This window comes from Mauremys reevesii, linkage group 6 (assembly GCF_016161935.1).
Source record: "Mauremys reevesii isolate NIE-2019 linkage group 6, ASM1616193v1, whole genome shotgun sequence".
Lineage (NCBI taxonomy): Eukaryota > Metazoa > Chordata > Testudines > Geoemydidae > Mauremys > Mauremys reevesii.
The window spans coordinates 100,605,713-100,622,514 of record NC_052628.1 but is presented as its reverse complement, the minus strand read 5'-3'; the positions used below and the strand labels follow the sequence as shown (position 1 = coordinate 100,622,514).

Genomic DNA, 16,802 nt, shown 5'->3' with positions numbered 1-16,802 from the left:
CTCTCTCTCCCTCCCCCCCCCCTGCTCACTCTCAAACCTTCAGGTGATTTGAACTAAAAACAGAAAGAGAGAGAGAGTCTCTCAAGCTCTTCAAAACTTCAGCCCCCAAACTTCAGCCGCAGCCGCAGCAGCGAGAAAGACCTTTCAACACAGAGCTGCCGCGGGGGAGGGACCCAACTTTGGATCTGAAGCCTCCACAGGTTGGTTTGTTGTTGTTGTTGGGTTGTGTGGCTGGAAGGGGGGCGGGCGTGCAAGTGGATCTGAAAGGACAACGTTGCTTCCTTGCTCCCCGTTCACCCTCAGCCGCTTTGCATTGCTCTTGGGGGGGAGGGGGGGCTACTGCAAACCCGGGGCGGGGGGGGGTCCCACCGAGGCCGCTCGAACCCAGCTGTCAAAAACGCCGAGCAGCCCCAGCGAGCTTTATGGCGAGCCAAGCTCGCCGTGTGCGTGTCTGGCTCTCTCTTTCCCTCTGGCCGGTTCCCCCTCGCAGCGGCGGCGAGCCCTCCTGCTGCTGCTTCTCCTCTTCCTTATCAGCTCCAGGCGTCCAGCCGCCGCTGGAGAGCGAGAGGGAAGGGAAAGGGGTGGAGGGAAAATAATACGCAACCCGAAGGAAAATGGGAGAAAGTCCCGGGAAGCCCGTTAAAAAGGCAGAGAAAAGTTAGGCAGCGCTGAAGTTTTTGCTCGTGGTCCCGATTTCCTGCTTCCCACCCCCCTGTTCCATCAGCTCCCGGGGCTCTGCCGCTGCTGGGTGTGGGAGCTGAAGACTTTTTTAAAAAAAGGGCTTGGGGGGAGGGGGGGTCACGGTTGTACGTTTGCAGGGGGAAGACAAGAGTCACATCTGTGTGACACGGAGCCAGCCGAGCTAAACCCTGCCCTGGAGACACAGAAAAAACACGAGCTCAAGGCTTCAGCGCCCAGGCGCACAACTGCAGCTGGGAGCACACATTTTTAAGGCACATGCAACAAAATCCACACCCTTTCCAAGCCACACACATTCATCATCGCCACCAGCCGGGACATAATTTAACATGTGGGAACAACACAGCAAGTTGCACTGATTTATCACAGTTGAGCAAAGTTTCAGCTCCTCCAACCCAAGAGAGGAGATGAGACCGATTTTATGCCTGTTCCTATATGCCAAATGTCCCCTTTTCTTCCGAAGTCTTCTATTAGCCCAATGCTCATCAAAGGATTTAAAACTTTTCCCTCTAGTGTCCTTATTTATGGATCTGAAATGTTGGCAGATATGTAAATCCACATGAGTAATTGGGAAAGGGAGAGGATGACTAAAGTCTATAAAGTTCATTTGTCTATCCAGGGGTAGTAGTAACCACATCTGTTATCTACTTAAATATCTACCCTTCCCCTCCCTCATATGCCAGATAACAAAATGAAGGCTCCTTAGTTCTCTTTAAAAAACAACAATTTTGTTTATTTCAAAATATACAGAAAAAGCATCAGGGTTCTTTCGACTGGGACTATACAAAATGCATGTCTCTTAAAAAAAATGCTGCCCCAGTAAAGGGCGTCTCCGCATTTTCAAGCCGCTATGTTAAATACAAATTTTAAAACTATTAGCTACTGTCAAGTCAAATTTGCCATTTTCCTCCTCTTTTGGCAATTGGACACGTTTAAGGCTGAGTGGGTATGTGAATAGGTTTGGGGGTGGTGAGGTGATAGATCAGGGTCAAGCACGTGAGACAGGTAGCTAGCTGCCTTTTGATTTTAGCTAAGGAATCTATTGTCTTTTGGAGGGACCACACCAAACTCACTTACAGTGACACATCCTTGTGCATTATCAAGGCAGCAGAATTTCTACCAGATTTTGCTTCCCCTCTCCTCCTAAACCCCAGCCCATCTTCAGTGTGCAAAGAGTAATCAGAGCTATGCATGCGACTATCAAACAGCTGTTCATTGCAGATAGGGGCCTATACATGCACCAAGTTCCCACTCCTCCATGAAATGGTTCATTTTGGGTAGTATACAGAATCCCTTCATTGGGCACAACAGACAAGCATATGAACTGAGATTTACATTACCCTCACTTCACCCAGATTAGTTTGGATCCACATTATTTAGGGAGTACACCTTAGGATTTGTTATGGTGCAAGACAGGTTTGCATTCGCTACACAGTGGTATGTACCGCCTTTATCTAGTTTACATTAGAAGATGCTGATGACCAAACTGGGGTTTTGAATAATTTAGGAAACAGACGTAAACCACAATCTGATGTGTTTTCTAGCAACAGAGCAGAGACATAAGAGAAGTTGATTACTCATTTCAGAGTCAAGTCTCTTTACGCACACAAACCATTCACCCACTTGAGTCAAGTGACTTGCCCATTTGAACCATAAAGGGCCAAGAATCTGCCAAAAAATTGTGGCCATGCAGCCCTCTGGTGGCTAAATACCTTCACAAGCCCACATGCATGTTTCTCCACATCAGATTGTTTCAGACTGGCCTCAATCAGATTTAGTAATAAAATTTGGGACCTTCACCACATCAAACGTACAATCCCTTAGGTAATAAGGGTGTGCCACACAAGAAAGCCTGCAAGAGACTAATCTTTATTTGTTGGCCTCAGTCATAGGACATAGGTTAGGTTTACAAACGGTTGTATGTACCCCTATAACATGGCAGGGGTCAGCGTGCACCGACTGCAGTGATACTATTACACTTACCACTAGAGCCAACCTAGTAACTTCTTCAGCAGTAAGTAGAAAGCAGGCTGACATCCTCATTGGGGCCAGCCACCTGAGCGAGAGATGCTCACACGCACTAAACCAGTTGAGGCATGGGGCATTCTGTAGGATGCTGGACCTAAATTCTGTGGCAGGGTACCAGGGATTCTGCAGCTCTGCTGCTGCTAATTGGAGGCATTTTTTTTTTAAAGCAAACTACATTAAAATCTTAATGTTATTTTTTTAAAGTCAAACGCTCAAAAGTTAATAAATGTCAGATTTACGTGTAATTCAACCTCCTTGTTTTATGATACTGTCTTTAGTTTCAGAAACACACTACTTTTCTATAGGACCCGAGCCTTACTCAATGAATGGGTATGTATTCAAATTTTTTTTTAAATCCTTCACTTTCAATGTGTGGCCTCAGGCCTTATTTAAATAAACACTATTCAAACCATTCCTAGCCATTTCTGTGGTGCTCTATAGCATCGGAGTGCTTCACAAACATTAATGAATTTATCCTCACAATATCCTAGTGAAAATAGGTGTGATTGATTATTCCCATTTTTACAGATGGAGAACTGAGGCACAGAGGGATTAAGACTAAAATTGTCTCATGTCCACTAGTTTTGGATGCCCAATTTAAGACACTTAGAGCCTGATTTTTCTACAGTACTTAGTGTTTTTATAGCACTTTTATATGTTTAAAGCATGACTCTAATCAATTTCACTTAGTTACGATCGCTCAGCAGTTCTGTTGGTATTTTGACCCTAGATGTCTCAAATTGGGCAACCAGAAACATGAGGAACTCATAATCAGTGACTATGAATATTTAGTTTAAATGATTTGCCCAGCATCACACAGAAACTCTGTGGCAGAGGCACGGATAGAATCCAGTTCCCCAGGATGGTATCCAGCTGCCTTAACCATGAGCCAATCTTTTCTCTTCCTGCAGTCCCCTGACATGTTCACCGTACACCTTCCAACTTCTGCAACAAATGACGCAGGAGTCTTGCAGACAACAGTCTCATTCACTACACAACAACCCTGATTCATTCCCAGAGCACTATCCATCCATCCTGCACACCAAACAAGACGGAGATCTTGTGGAAAATAATAGTATGTTTGTGTGTAATTAAAGACTGTATATGCATTGATACAAGGGGGCCAAATTAAAGTTGGAATGGGCAACCTGAATTCTGGCATTTCCTATCATCTGAGTGTTCAACTTTGTAATCTCTGTGTTCTTTAACAGTTTTTTGGATGCAATTATTTATACATCATGAATAGGGTGACCAGATGTCCTGATTTTATAGGGACAGTCCCGATTTTGGGGGCTTTTTCTTATATAGGCACCTATTACTCTTCACTCCCATCCCAATTTTTTACACTTGCTATCTGGTCACTCTAATCATGCAGTATTTCAGCATACTTCTCAAATATTAGTTTACTCGTGAGCCAGGTCAAGGTAGTAAGTGGGAACTGCAGCAACAATTAGATCTGTGTTTGTATCTTGCACCTTCAAAGCTATTCTAAAAGGAGACATTAAATAGTTGCACCAGCAAGATAATGCTTCTGAGTGAAGAGTAATTGATTTCCTTCCCTGTTAGAGACAGTGATACCTCCATTTACTCTGTACAAAACCCTCTTTTTTCTGATCACGTTTGGGACATTGGAAAAAAGAAATATTTCATTTTTAATATCAGTGACATGGATTGCTGGGCATACGCTGGTGAACAGAACCTTAAAAAAAAAAACACAAAGCAATTAAATTCCAATTTAAGGAGTGTGCAGACAAGCTCTAGCAATGGGTGTTCATATGTGTGGTATAGAGATGTAGGCATTTATTCTAACTAATACAAGGCAAGTTGCATTCATGGTGTAACATGACTTGCATGGTATCCTACATCACCAGCAGGGATAATGCAGAGTAAGGGTTTTCTTGCAGAAAACACTGTCGGGCTCCTTGCTGAATCAGTTTCCACTCATCCAGTTGCTTAAAACTGGAAGGTAAACTGACATGGTTCTGTGAGGAAAACATTTATTACTGTAGCTAATGCCTGCCTTGATCATTCAGCAATAACGAGGAATACATGATGGAAGAATATGTTTTGCATGCAACAGCAAAATCATGTTTTATATACAGCAGCAAGATACAACCCAGGATTCAGATACATATAGTATTCTTGAAATTGTCATCCTGGTATTAGGAAAAGTTATTACACCAGAGACATTGCTTGGAACCACAGAGACAAATTCACAAGTCTTATTGTAAAGATTATAAAGTGTATGTCAGATGTTACAGTATATATTCGTGCATGCAGTCTTAGTCAAAAGCAGTTTCATAATTTAGGAAACTCATGTAAAGGCAGATAATTTAATTACTTTTGCCTTTTCTACCAAAATACTTACACAGAAAGTGATCCCAAATCTTGCTCGTTAGGATCCAGAAGAGCAGTTAGCAGGAATTCCATTCCCTTGTGTGATATATATAACATCTGTCCAGCCTTCTCATCTCCTTAAACTCTTTCTTAGGAATCATCATCATATAGTTTGATTTACACCAATCTTCCCCAGATGCTTTGGCAGATTTTTTCCAAAGACAAGCATGTTTTCCAGTTCTCTTATTAACTCAATCATAGCAGCATATGCTATGCTATAACTATAGGTATTATTCAGTAGTTCTAGAGCCGCTTCTGTCAAAGTATCTCAAATCAATGTTCAAACATTAAAAGTAGTAAGCCTCACAACTATTTCCCCCTCTCCCCTCCTCCTTCCCTCTGAGAGACAAGGCAGCATTTTGTAGGGGAAAATGAGATAAACGTTTAAGTGACTTGCCCAAGATCAGAACACATATCCCAAACCTAATTTTCTGTCCCATGGTCATCCTTCCTCCAATAAGATCATTACCCCTTTGGAATCATGGACCTTTCTAGGCTGAACTTTTATTCCTCCCTATATGTTACTTTCAGTCTCTGTCCACAAGAATTTTTTATGGCTGCGTAATCAGTACTTGCAGACAGCCTTAATATTCTAGGTGCATTCTGGAACATACTTTAGATTATCATATAACTCCTCACAATATTCTTCCCCAGTGATTCTTGATGCTTTTCATTTCTCTTCACACTTTGCCATTCGTTTTTTTGATAGTACTATGATCAAGACTGAGTGCATTGGTGAGATGTTTGTAAACATGATTGAAAAGTCTCTTCCAGGGTTTGTTGGGCTTTTTTTTATCCAACTTAACTGCTCCAGTTTTGAACATTAACTGTTGATAGGATATCACTTCTCTCATCATTGTAGCTTACAACAAACATTTTTGCACTGAGCTTGCTTTTATAAATGAGCTTAAACCAAAATACTCTTTTAGTCTCGGTCATGTCTAATATTGACATGTGGCTCCATATCCTAAGAGCAACAAAGCTCCTTGAATGGAGCAGTGCAAGTCACCAAAAATCTGCCAGATTTCCAGGCTTGAAAGGTTACTACTAAGAGTTTCAGAGTCTCACCAAGACAAGTCTTGTAATATTATATGCCCTGAGAAAAGGGAAATTTGAAATGGATGTAGCAGTACAAGACGAACCTGCTACTATACATTAAAATTGGGCTTTAAAAACCTTGCATCATGAGTCATGACCCATTAAAGTATTATTTTTGGTAATTCGGCTTCCTAACATTAAATTACCACTAGATCAAAATGTCAGGGGGAAAAAAACTGAATATCCCTAAAATGGTATTGGAAAATATTCTTCTTGTTTCCCTGAGTTTGTTTGAATTACTATGAAAACAAAGTTAATTGTTTCATAAAAACTAAGAGAGACTACACTTTTCCTTACCTAAGTCCATTCCCCTTGGCATTACTGGCAGCTTTCAATAGCATTCTTCCAGTTTTCTATTATCAACTTATTTTAGGGTCATCTAGTGATAGTCCTCTATATATACACTCTGGGAGTGAGTTCTGGGTCTTAAATATATGGAGATATACCTATCTCATAGAGCTGGAAGGGACCCCTGCCTTCACTAACAGGACAAGTACTGGTTTTTGCCCCAGATCCCTAAGTGGCTCCCTCAAGGATTGAACTCACAACCAGACCAATGGTCAAACCACTGAGCTCTCTCTCCCCACTCCCTTGTTAACTTGCTCCCTGGGCTGGTTGCTTACCAGAAACCTCTCTGGCCACCAATGGGCTGTAATGGGCCCAGTCCAGTCCACATCTGGAAGGATGGCGATTGCATCATAAATTGTTGAGTAGGACAGGGTTACATTGGGAGAAATGCCACTAGACTACAATTAAGGTAAACAAGCCGCATTAGGGGCTTGTTAAGGGAGGAAACAGCAGATGGCAAGTAGTGGTTTAACCCCTAAATTATTATGAAAAGTCTAGTCTCATTCTTCAGCCGGTTCTAACAAGGCCCAGCTACTTTAGCCACAAATTCCTAGCCCAAACACAATCCTGTGAGCCTCAAACCCAAAGGAAGGCTGACCTGCTCGACTGATGGACTCCTCTGGGGCTCTTCCTTGCCTTCAATGCAACTGCTCTCAGAGGAGTATCCTCCAATGCCGCCTTCTTCTAGAGATTCCATTCTGGGGCATTTGAAGTGTCAGGCATGAAGAGCACGATGAATACCAAGTTCTGAGAAGAAGAGGGAATGCAGTTATTGAATTGCAAGTGCTGTAGATACAAGCTACTTTTCTTATTGAAGCTATTTTCATTAATAATGTCATTACAGTTCCACAGGTGAATCTTAGGTCTAGATAAACAGCATTTTGAATAGTCAGTGCTAAAAGGTAATGACTTAACTGGGACTCTGAATCTCCCCTTCTTATCTGCCCAACTTTTTCAGAGAAGTTTCAGTCCAGACCCAAACTCCATGGCTTGGGCCAGTCTCCCAGGTTTGCATTTTTTAATAAATAAAAAAACCCAAATCCATATCGACTTCATCTCACTCCAAGATGAAAACATTGAGTGGTTAGCTAGAGAATTCATTTTAAATTCTTAAAATTCAGAGGATGGGAGGAATTAGAGTCAGTTTGAAATTCAAATTTGAGGATCTCTCAGCATTCTTAGCTCAGCTAGTTTGTCTGTATCAATTATGTAGGGCATGAGAGTCATTATATATGAACACAAGGCTAGGAAATGTGACTTTCTACCAGGGAAGTTCTCTCAAATATGGGGTAACTAGAGAGACTTTTCCATGCCCCTCACTACCAGACTAGGGCTTGGCTACACTCGAAACTTCAAAGCACTGCCGCGGGAGCGCTTTGAAGTGTGAGTGTGGTCACAGCTGCACGTACTCCACCTCCCCGTGGGGATTAGCTTGCAGCGCTAGGAGCCACGCTCCCAGCGCTGCGGCACTGTTTACACTGACACTTTACAGCGCTGTATCTTGCAGCGCTCAGGGGGGTGTTTTTTCACACCCTGAGCGAGAAACTTGCAGCGCTGTAAAGCGCCAGTGTAGCCAAGGTTATTGTTTAACATACACTGTGTAAATGAATAATCAAATGTCTGAATGTGATGTTCACTATCAGCCAGGTTTCATGTTCACTGAAACTTTCAGGGATACATTTTATTTTCAGTCACGCTTTTGTAATTCTAGGGTAAGACCATTGGACTATACCAATATAACTAAGCAGGGATATAGCCCAAAGTAACTGAAATGGATGCCAAGTAGTACAGGGACCCCTAATTTTTGAAGAGTTATTTTTTCACTCTGAATATTTCTTCCCCATGGCAAAAAACAATCCAGACACAGCCCCCAAAGACTACTAGAAATATATATAGGGAAACACACAAGAATCAGTCATTTAAAAAGGAAGTCCATAGTATCAAATAAATTCCTTTAAATAACTGATGTTAAAACTAGAGATGGGGTGTTTAGTAGCACCAGGTCGATCTCAACAGTGCTGACTAGAACATTATGAACTTAATGGCCTGAATTGCGAATGAATCTCTCTTTACTTAAGTTATATGGGTCACATTTTCAAAGGAGCCTCAACTTGCTCTCCATTTCCATACATATATCTTTGTTCACCCAAACAACTTGAGTATGCAGGTGTGAGGGGGCGTGGTACCCTCCTCTATACTTAAGCCACCATTGAGGATACATTGGCCTTTCAGTTTGCCAACCTATGCTGCCTCCTCTTTAACCCCTGCTGTTGTTGTAACCTAGGGGTCTGTTACAAGGGCCATAGTAAGTCTGGCCCATTCCCCCACTTTGGGGAGTAAAGGGAAAGCAAGCCCCATAGCTGTTCCCAGCTATCTGACCCCACTCCTGGTGCAGTTGCTGGGCCTGTGCCTTAGGCAGCTCCTTGCCAGCTGTGGCTGAAAAGCTTCCTCAGGGTGATCCCCAGCCTCTCTGGCCACCACTCTCTTCTGGCCAAGCTGTGGCTTTCATCCCAGCTGTTGCTAATCAGAACAGATAGCAACTGATGGGGAGGAAGTTACCCTGTCCATTAAAGCCATTGCCACCCTCATCACTCCATGATTTGTGTGCTATCACTTTTACACCCAAATAGTCAATGTACAAGCAAAACCCATTTGTGTTCAGTTGGCATGTACAAAAATAAAAAAATCCAGCAACAGTCTAAGTGAATTGAAAAATTGCCCTTATGAGTCTGACACTATAGTTTACAGTGCAGTAGTACTTAGAGATTCAAAGACCACATTGCTGTATAAACATTTAACAAAGAGATAGTCCCTGCTCTACAGAGCAGCTTCTTTTAAGCCTGACCTGCCCCACAAGTACTGGAGGAACCTTGTACCATGGATCGCTGGTAAAGCGCTAGGTCTCTTTAGCTTGCAATATTATTGCTAACCAATTGGGATTGCATTGCACAGGTAGGTAGCAGAGGAGAGGGATTACTGCTAAAGAGATGAGGACAGCCAAAAGAGATAAGGCAATCATTAGAACAAAACCAAACCCCAAAAGCATGCACTTGGAATCTCCATTTTTTTTCTATTCAATATCCTGACTGTTAAATAGGCTATTCACACTTATAAGTCTTAGCATCAGTTATAACTGAGTGGCCACTGATTTAGCTGAATCTTCAGCTATGTAGCAGCTACACTTCTGTGGGGTTTTTTGGTTTTGTTTTTTGTGGTGCAGGGGGTGGCATTAATCCAGGCTTTATTGTCAGTGCCTCCAATAACATTCTTGGTATTTCCTACTTTATTTAATAATAAAGGATAGGTTGGGGTTATTTGTGGTTGGGGGAGGGTTTTTTTTTGTAATGGCAGAAAAATAGTCCAAGTCACATTTTTGCAAGGAAGTCAGATAGTTATTGCCTGCATTCTCCAACAACTTATTTCACATTTCTCTCCAAGACAAAAAGTATAATTACTGTACTTTTCCCATATCCTATTCTCTGGAGCTTTTGAGACTGTATTCCACTTTATTCTTATTTACAGAAGAAAATATACACAGTCTCAGTGTTCCATAAGACAAGCTATCAAGTTTAATTCTAATCAATGAAAAATTGCAGCTCAAACGAATCCCACATATAAAAGGATGGATGATCTTCAATTAGAGTGCTACATTTACGCAGAGGAAGCACAGACATCTGGTCCTGCATGTATAGTTTCATGAGGCATTTGTTCAGGAAATCTATTATAAAAGCATACCAATGGATGCAGTTTTCCAGACTTCAGAGGAAAATGCTGTTCATCTAGAGAAAAACTGGCTAAGCATACTTCACTACTATTGTAACACGGGGGCATCAAACCATGTACTACAGACCCGATCTAGCTCTCAGACTACTTCACGCTGGCCTAGCTACATCCAGAGAAGTTTGTCATATTCAGCCTCAGAAGCATTACATAGTCTTGCTATTAATGCAGGGCTGGCTGTCTAGCTGCCACACTTAATCAGTGGTACCGGAAGAAGCTTCTTCTTGTCAGTGTAAAGCAGAAGTGAGTTAGAAGCACTGCTTACTTGAAAACCAGAGTGTTGTGGGAAGAGGAGGGAGAAACACTGCAGAATCACCACTGCCTGGGATGAGTAGAATTAGCCAGCTAACTCAAATGAAAGGTGGTATTTACACCTAGATATTACAGTGATTGGTGACCAGGATAGATGGCATCATGGTCTAACATGTCCAAATTACACACCATTTTTTCCCAGCAATTCTGGGGGCTTCCCTGGTGAAGATTTATATTTTGAGAAACCATGGGGATTCTTTCTAGTTGATTGTAGATTTTTTTTTTTTATTATTTCAGAGGGCAGGGAGGGTAAGGGACATATTTTACACTGTTTTAAGTCTCTTCGTGTGCAGTGCTACTAGTAACCTTCCTTATAAAACAAAATGTCCATCTGTCTAGGAAATCAAGGAAGAATCTCTTTTGTTCACAAGTGCAGTGACAGGTGCAGCCAAATGGAAGTTTCTTTCTAGGGGAAAAAGTGAAGAGGGTGGAACATATACGCACTCATCCTTATAGGAATATTTCCATTTTCAGGAGTTGTTCCCTCATCTGGAGATGTGGCTATTGGAAGATGATTCTCTTTCTTTGCAGAGTTTCACTTTTACAGGGCCCTAGGCACATCATAACATGGCCTGTTACATCTCCCAAACCTGGTACCATAGCTCTTCCCCCCGCCTTGGAATGGCTGGGGAGTCTCCCCATCCCAGGAGGTAGGAGCAATTTAATAGTGTCCCTTTCTCCCACCTAGCAGCAGTGCAGGTGGCAACAAAAGGACCCCTCAATATTTGCATTGGCACTGCTGGGACATCAACTTGGGGATGTGTGGAGGAGCTGAGCCTATTGCATTCTCCTTCTGCCACACACAGAGTCATCAGCGATGCAATGGTGGTATTGTGGTCCCCCAGAGCAGTGGGATTTGGAATTAATCACTCCTCAAGTTGGATGGGGCAGGTCACACCTCTGAGAGTTACTTTCAGACTCTCTGCACCAATCACATCTACACAAGCCAGGGAGCTGGGAGGACCAGAAGGGACATGAACCAACCACTTTTTGGCCAGGCCAAACCTGAGTGGTGCTGGAATCCCACAAGCCAGATCACAATGTCACTCGCTCAGAGTTGGAGGTCATGGGGATAGGGAGTGAGGCTGCTGGGGCAGGGCATGTGAGAGGAAGAGAATGGTCAGACGGGGTGGGGGTCCCCTCTTTAAATGGTGTTCCACAGCTCCTGCACATGAGGACTATAAACTCCCCACACCCATACTTTCTGCTCCCAAAATCTTAGAGTCTGATGTAATCACTTAACTCTAGGAGCCAGAGCCTCCAGGCACCTATAGAGCCTCTATACCTTAATCTGACCCTGTATATTTGATAGTGGTGCAGCTCCTAAAAGCAGTTATTAAATTACACACAATTTTAGCTAGAAATGCTACAAGAATCCTCTCTGAAGGGAGTCTTCCACTGAAGCCAGAGCATATTCCTATATTGATCTCCTAATTTACATATTGCCATACCTCCCCTAAGGCCCCACATTATAGCTTTCTAGTCTATCTTAGTTATGATCAAGAATGCTCCTAAATCAGCCTAAAGCTAGCATGCACTAGAGTGGTCAGAGCCAGAGACAGTCAAGACTCCAGTGTTCTGCTCTGAACTTTTCCCCATGCTGTGAGACCTTGAGAAAATAACTCTAGTCAGCTAATGATGAGATTTAATTTTTCCAGAGGGTGCTGAGCACCTGCAACTCTGGTTGGCTTCATTGGGAGCTGTAAATGCTCAACACCCCTGAAAAAAGTTACATTAGGTGCCCAAAATTAGACTCCAAAATTTGAAAATATTGGGCTTGTTTGCATTTTAGATACTATCCCTCGCTGTAAAATTAGGGATAGCAACATTTTGGTAACTCAATATTATCTGTCCTCTTTGAGATCCTCAGATGAAAAGGTACTATACAAGCATTGCTATAGCCCCATCTAATAAGCCAAAGCTAGGAATCAAACCAGAGTCTTTTGCACAGTATTACAGAGCACTAGCCACAAGAAGGCTATTCAGGTGACCCAGAACTAACTTGTGATACTCAAGTCACTTCAAGCCTGGGGATTTCTCAAAGCATTGTATTTTCAGAAAGCAATAACATTTGGATTGGGGGCAGAATGGTTGTTTTGTCTTTCTGTAAATCTTTTCAGATGCTGGTTGTAATTACAATGTGAAATGATAGCTCTCCCTAGTAAAATAGTCACTAAATCCATATCAGCTCACAGCCAAACTTTAGTGCTCACTAGAAGAACTGCTTACAAGACTGCCCATTGCAATGGGTGTTAAAGTATTTGTTTACAAAGAATGTATTTACATAAACAGGAAGAACAAAGAGGGGTTGTCACCAAAGTCAAAAGATAGCAGGGCACCCCTTTCATCTACCCATCAGTCAATTTATAAGGCTCAGACCAGGATATTTAACAACACTTGCTATAATCACAGATGCCACATCCTGTCTGATGACCAGTACTGTCTGTGTGGGACATAAAATGTATTTTTCTTACTTTTTTCCAAAAGTACTGTAAGAAAAATATAACCGATTCTTAACTGTACACATGAAACTTTCATGCTGTGTAGACCAATAGAAAATGCCCCCCCCCCCAAAAAAGATACTCACAATGGAAAGTTTGGATTTGTAAATTAAACTCGTTAGGTAGTGAGAGCGCATTATTTCATCCCAGCGCTATGCTTTAATACAGAGCCCCTTTAGAGAATGGGTATTTTGATACTTTTTTCCCCCCTCAATAATTTGTGTTGATGTTCATGCGCTTTGTGAACTTCCCCAAATCATTTGGCATTACAATCAGCTCCACTGGCAGAAAGGTTTCCAGGCTGAGAAGCAGAAAGGAAAATAGTTTATGATTAAAGAGACATACAACTGCTAGTATTGATGCTAGATGGTTTACTTTGGACACCCGGTGTGATGACTTTTGGGTGTGTGTGGGGGGGAGCAGAGGGTAAAAAGTTTGGGTGTGCTTGAAAAACAGCTCCAAGGAGAGCTAAGTGTTATTTGTTGGCTGATTCTATCTGCTGTTTAAGCAATGTATCTTAGAGATATGCACAATGAAGGTTCAAAATCTTAATTGTTGTACTTAACTGAAATTCCTAATAAATAAAATCTTGTCCCTTTATGCTAAAAGGGTATCATCAAGTTGAAATAATCAATTTTTAAAAATAGTTTAGAAGTAGTTTCAGGTCCTACACCTTCCTCTGAGCCCCCTACATACTCATGGTTTTTAAAACACATTTCCTTCTTCCCTCTTGTTGTCACAAACAGGAGAAACAGACTATACAGAAAGCACTGTTAAATGCACAAAGCAAAACAAAATGAACAGACTATTTGCTGTCTAATCTCTTTCAACTGTAGTAATTTTAGGTGTTACTTACAATGAAGATAGACTGGAATTTTTAAGTCCATGGTGCCTTTTAATACAATAATATTTAGAGCATATATAACATCATTCAAGTCATTTACAAATGCCAGTCAATCGTCAGCTACCTATTTGGGAATCATGGATATCTCAATTCCCTCTCTTCTTTTGACTCAGCTCACTAATTATGTCCACTCCCCATTCTCTATGGCCATCACCTGCCATCATATAGCAAGTCTATCCCACCATTCCCCAAAGTTGCTCACCTCTAATATCCTTTTCCTCCACTCCAGTACCAGTGTAGCTCAGTGTCTCTGGATAGAGTTCCATGACTACACAAACTTCCTCCACTGCAAATATATTCTGCCATCTGCTCCACTGTCATTGACTTCCACCTCTCCACCAACTGCAGCTCTGCTCCCTCTGTCTCCATACAGAATATGGCTGACTTCTTCAAAGACTGACAAGATCAAATGTAACCTCCCTTTTAATCCCCACTTTTACTCTCCTCTGCTGTCACTGATACAGAGGTTCCTCACCTGCCATCCTTTCTGTTTCTCTTATACTTGTTAAAGGGGGGGGGGGGGGAGAAGACCTTTAGGAAAAGTCACATCAACAAGGGAAAATATAATTGTTGAAATTATTTTTTCCTCATGCTATAATAATTCATGGACTAATTGTATAGTTTTTGATTAATAAATAAGTTTATCTTGCATCTTTTTCACAGCCATAATGTGGTATTTATTGATATCTCATTCTAACATGCTTTTCTAACCCCATTTCATAGTGTGGCTTACCCATTCACATGTTTTGTTTCCATATTTAGAGTGTGTTTTCAGTTGCACAGTCCACTATGGCGCTCTCAAATAGTTTTTCCAGTCCCCATACATTATTCCTAATTTTCTGCTGAAATCTCCCCTCTCCCACTCCCACCAACACCTTTCTGGTCTTTATAGCTATTAAAGATCCTTTTCAAGTAGTTCTCCATGTAGAAGTTGTATTTCCCATAAGAATCTAACACTATCAAATGTGATTGAGTACAAAAAGCTGAAAAGCTACCAAAATGTTTCACCTCGGGCAAGTAGCACTTACACTATTATTGGCAGCACAGTATGGTAGAAGAGACATTATGCTAATAAAATGTATTCAAACGTGCTTGCTAAGAATGGTTTCAGTTTTCTGAGTGGGTGCTCTTCCTCCTTCCCTACAAGAATAATCCTAAGAATGTTCTAAGACAAAATGTGCAATTGCAAGGACTGTCTAATATTTGCAAACAAAAATAAAAAGGCTCCTGATCAATTATTAGATCAGCTACTTCTAGGTGTTCAGTCTGCTTTAGATCACTTCAAAATGTGACTAGCGGTCAATGAAAAATCTATGCTTTTACAGTGGGGAAAGGAGAGTTTTGTAATGAACCTGCTGAATTAGTACAGGATCTTCTTCCTCCCTTTGAGAAAATGATTGGGCTCTATATCATCTTGCCAGGGCAGCAACTAGCTAACAGAGGGCACCATCTGACCAAGAAGAAGAAAATTATGTCCTGGAGACATAACAGGTTGGGCTCAAGGAGAGAAGTGGCTTGTGTGTGTGGCGCAAGCATGAGTAGCAGCTGACAGTAGAGGAAAGGCAAGTTAGGGGGACTCGAGGGACACGGACAGACACCAGCAGAGCTGGGACAAGTTGAAACAGCTCCTATAGGGCTGAGGGAAATAGGCCAACCTTGAACAGCACTGAGAAAGGGGAAGCACCCAAACAGAAAGACAGCAGACTCCAAGGAGTGGATTCTGTGACCAGCAGTGTTGGGAAAAAGAACAGTGGACCGAGGAGCTAGGCCATCAGCAGATATAAAGAACTACACACAGAGAAAACGTGGGAGACTTTTAGTCTGTAATTCACAGAAGTATTATTCTTCTAGCAGAGGATGTGAACCAACACCACAGCCAGGCAGCGTGGAGATAGCAAGATGGTAACCCCAACACAACTACCAAACAATGCCCAGAACACCAGAGGTGTAAGAAAACTAGGTCTGTGAGTCCCAGGACCTAAGGCTCAGAGAATCATAGAAATGTCAAACTGGAAGGGACCTTGAGAGATGACCTAGTCCAGCCTCGAGGCAGGACCAGGTATACCTAGACCATCCCTGAGAGGCATTTGTGTAACTGGTTTTTAAACTGCCAATGAAAGGGCTTCCATAACCACCCTGGCAAGCCTATTCCAGTGCTTACCTATCTTTTTAGTTAGAAATTTTTCCTAATAGATGAGTGAACTTAAGTGACAACTCAGGTAGACCCAAGACATATTACACTCTTTTGGACTGCCCCATAAAGGCATAATTTGGAAATTCTCTATGTTCAAATAGTAATTAAACTCTAAAACTAGGGTCTTGCCTCATTTCTTTCCTGTTAGTACTGGTAAAGAATCTTAATAGATGTGAGTGTGTTTATTGGAAATCCACCATAGGCACAGGTATAAATGACAAAAGATGCAAAGAGATGGAGAATCAGGCCCTACTACCCAAGATTCCTTTAAATCCACCCCTTTCTGAGAAGGAGATAGGTGACATGCAGAAGACTGGGTTTAAGACTGATGGTCATGTTGGGCCCATCTCCATCCTTAATTACGCAGCTCTTGGGTACAGGCTTCATTCAAACTGATCTTTCAGAAAATTACTAGGGTGTTCTCATCTGTTTTTTCAAGCCCTTCAGGAATTCTCTCTCCTGACCTCTGCCATCCTGGGCTCTAACTATGGGCATGTAACAGGCCCTCCTGACTGACCTGTTCCTTGGCTCCTGCCTCCAA

General features: G+C 42.0%; 1 protein-coding gene and 1 long non-coding RNA gene across 7 annotated transcripts in view; one reads left to right on the top strand and one right to left on the bottom strand.

The window, feature by feature from the left end:
* Positions 1-16,802, bottom strand: part of BNC2 (basonuclin 2) — a 431,062-nt gene that overhangs the window by 400,120 nt on the left and 14,140 nt on the right. For all 5 annotated transcript variants that reach the window (XM_039544170.1, XM_039544169.1, XM_039544168.1 and 2 more), the window contains exon 2: positions 7,169-7,317. In XM_039544170.1, coding sequence (XP_039400104.1) covers positions 7,169-7,267 — 99 coding nt within the window. In that variant the 5' untranslated portion in view covers positions 7,268-7,317. The remainder of the gene's footprint in view (positions 1-7,168; positions 7,318-16,802) is intronic.
* Positions 11-14,465, top strand: LOC120407885. 2 transcript variants are annotated; one of them, XR_005600300.1, is made up of 4 exons: positions 11-200; positions 3,006-3,057; positions 3,639-3,802; positions 14,297-14,465. It is a non-coding gene; the product is annotated as an uncharacterized LOC120407885 (long non-coding RNA). The 2 variants fall into 2 exon arrangements; XR_005600299.1 differs by lacking the exon at positions 14,297-14,465 and having other exon boundaries at positions 3,639-3,866.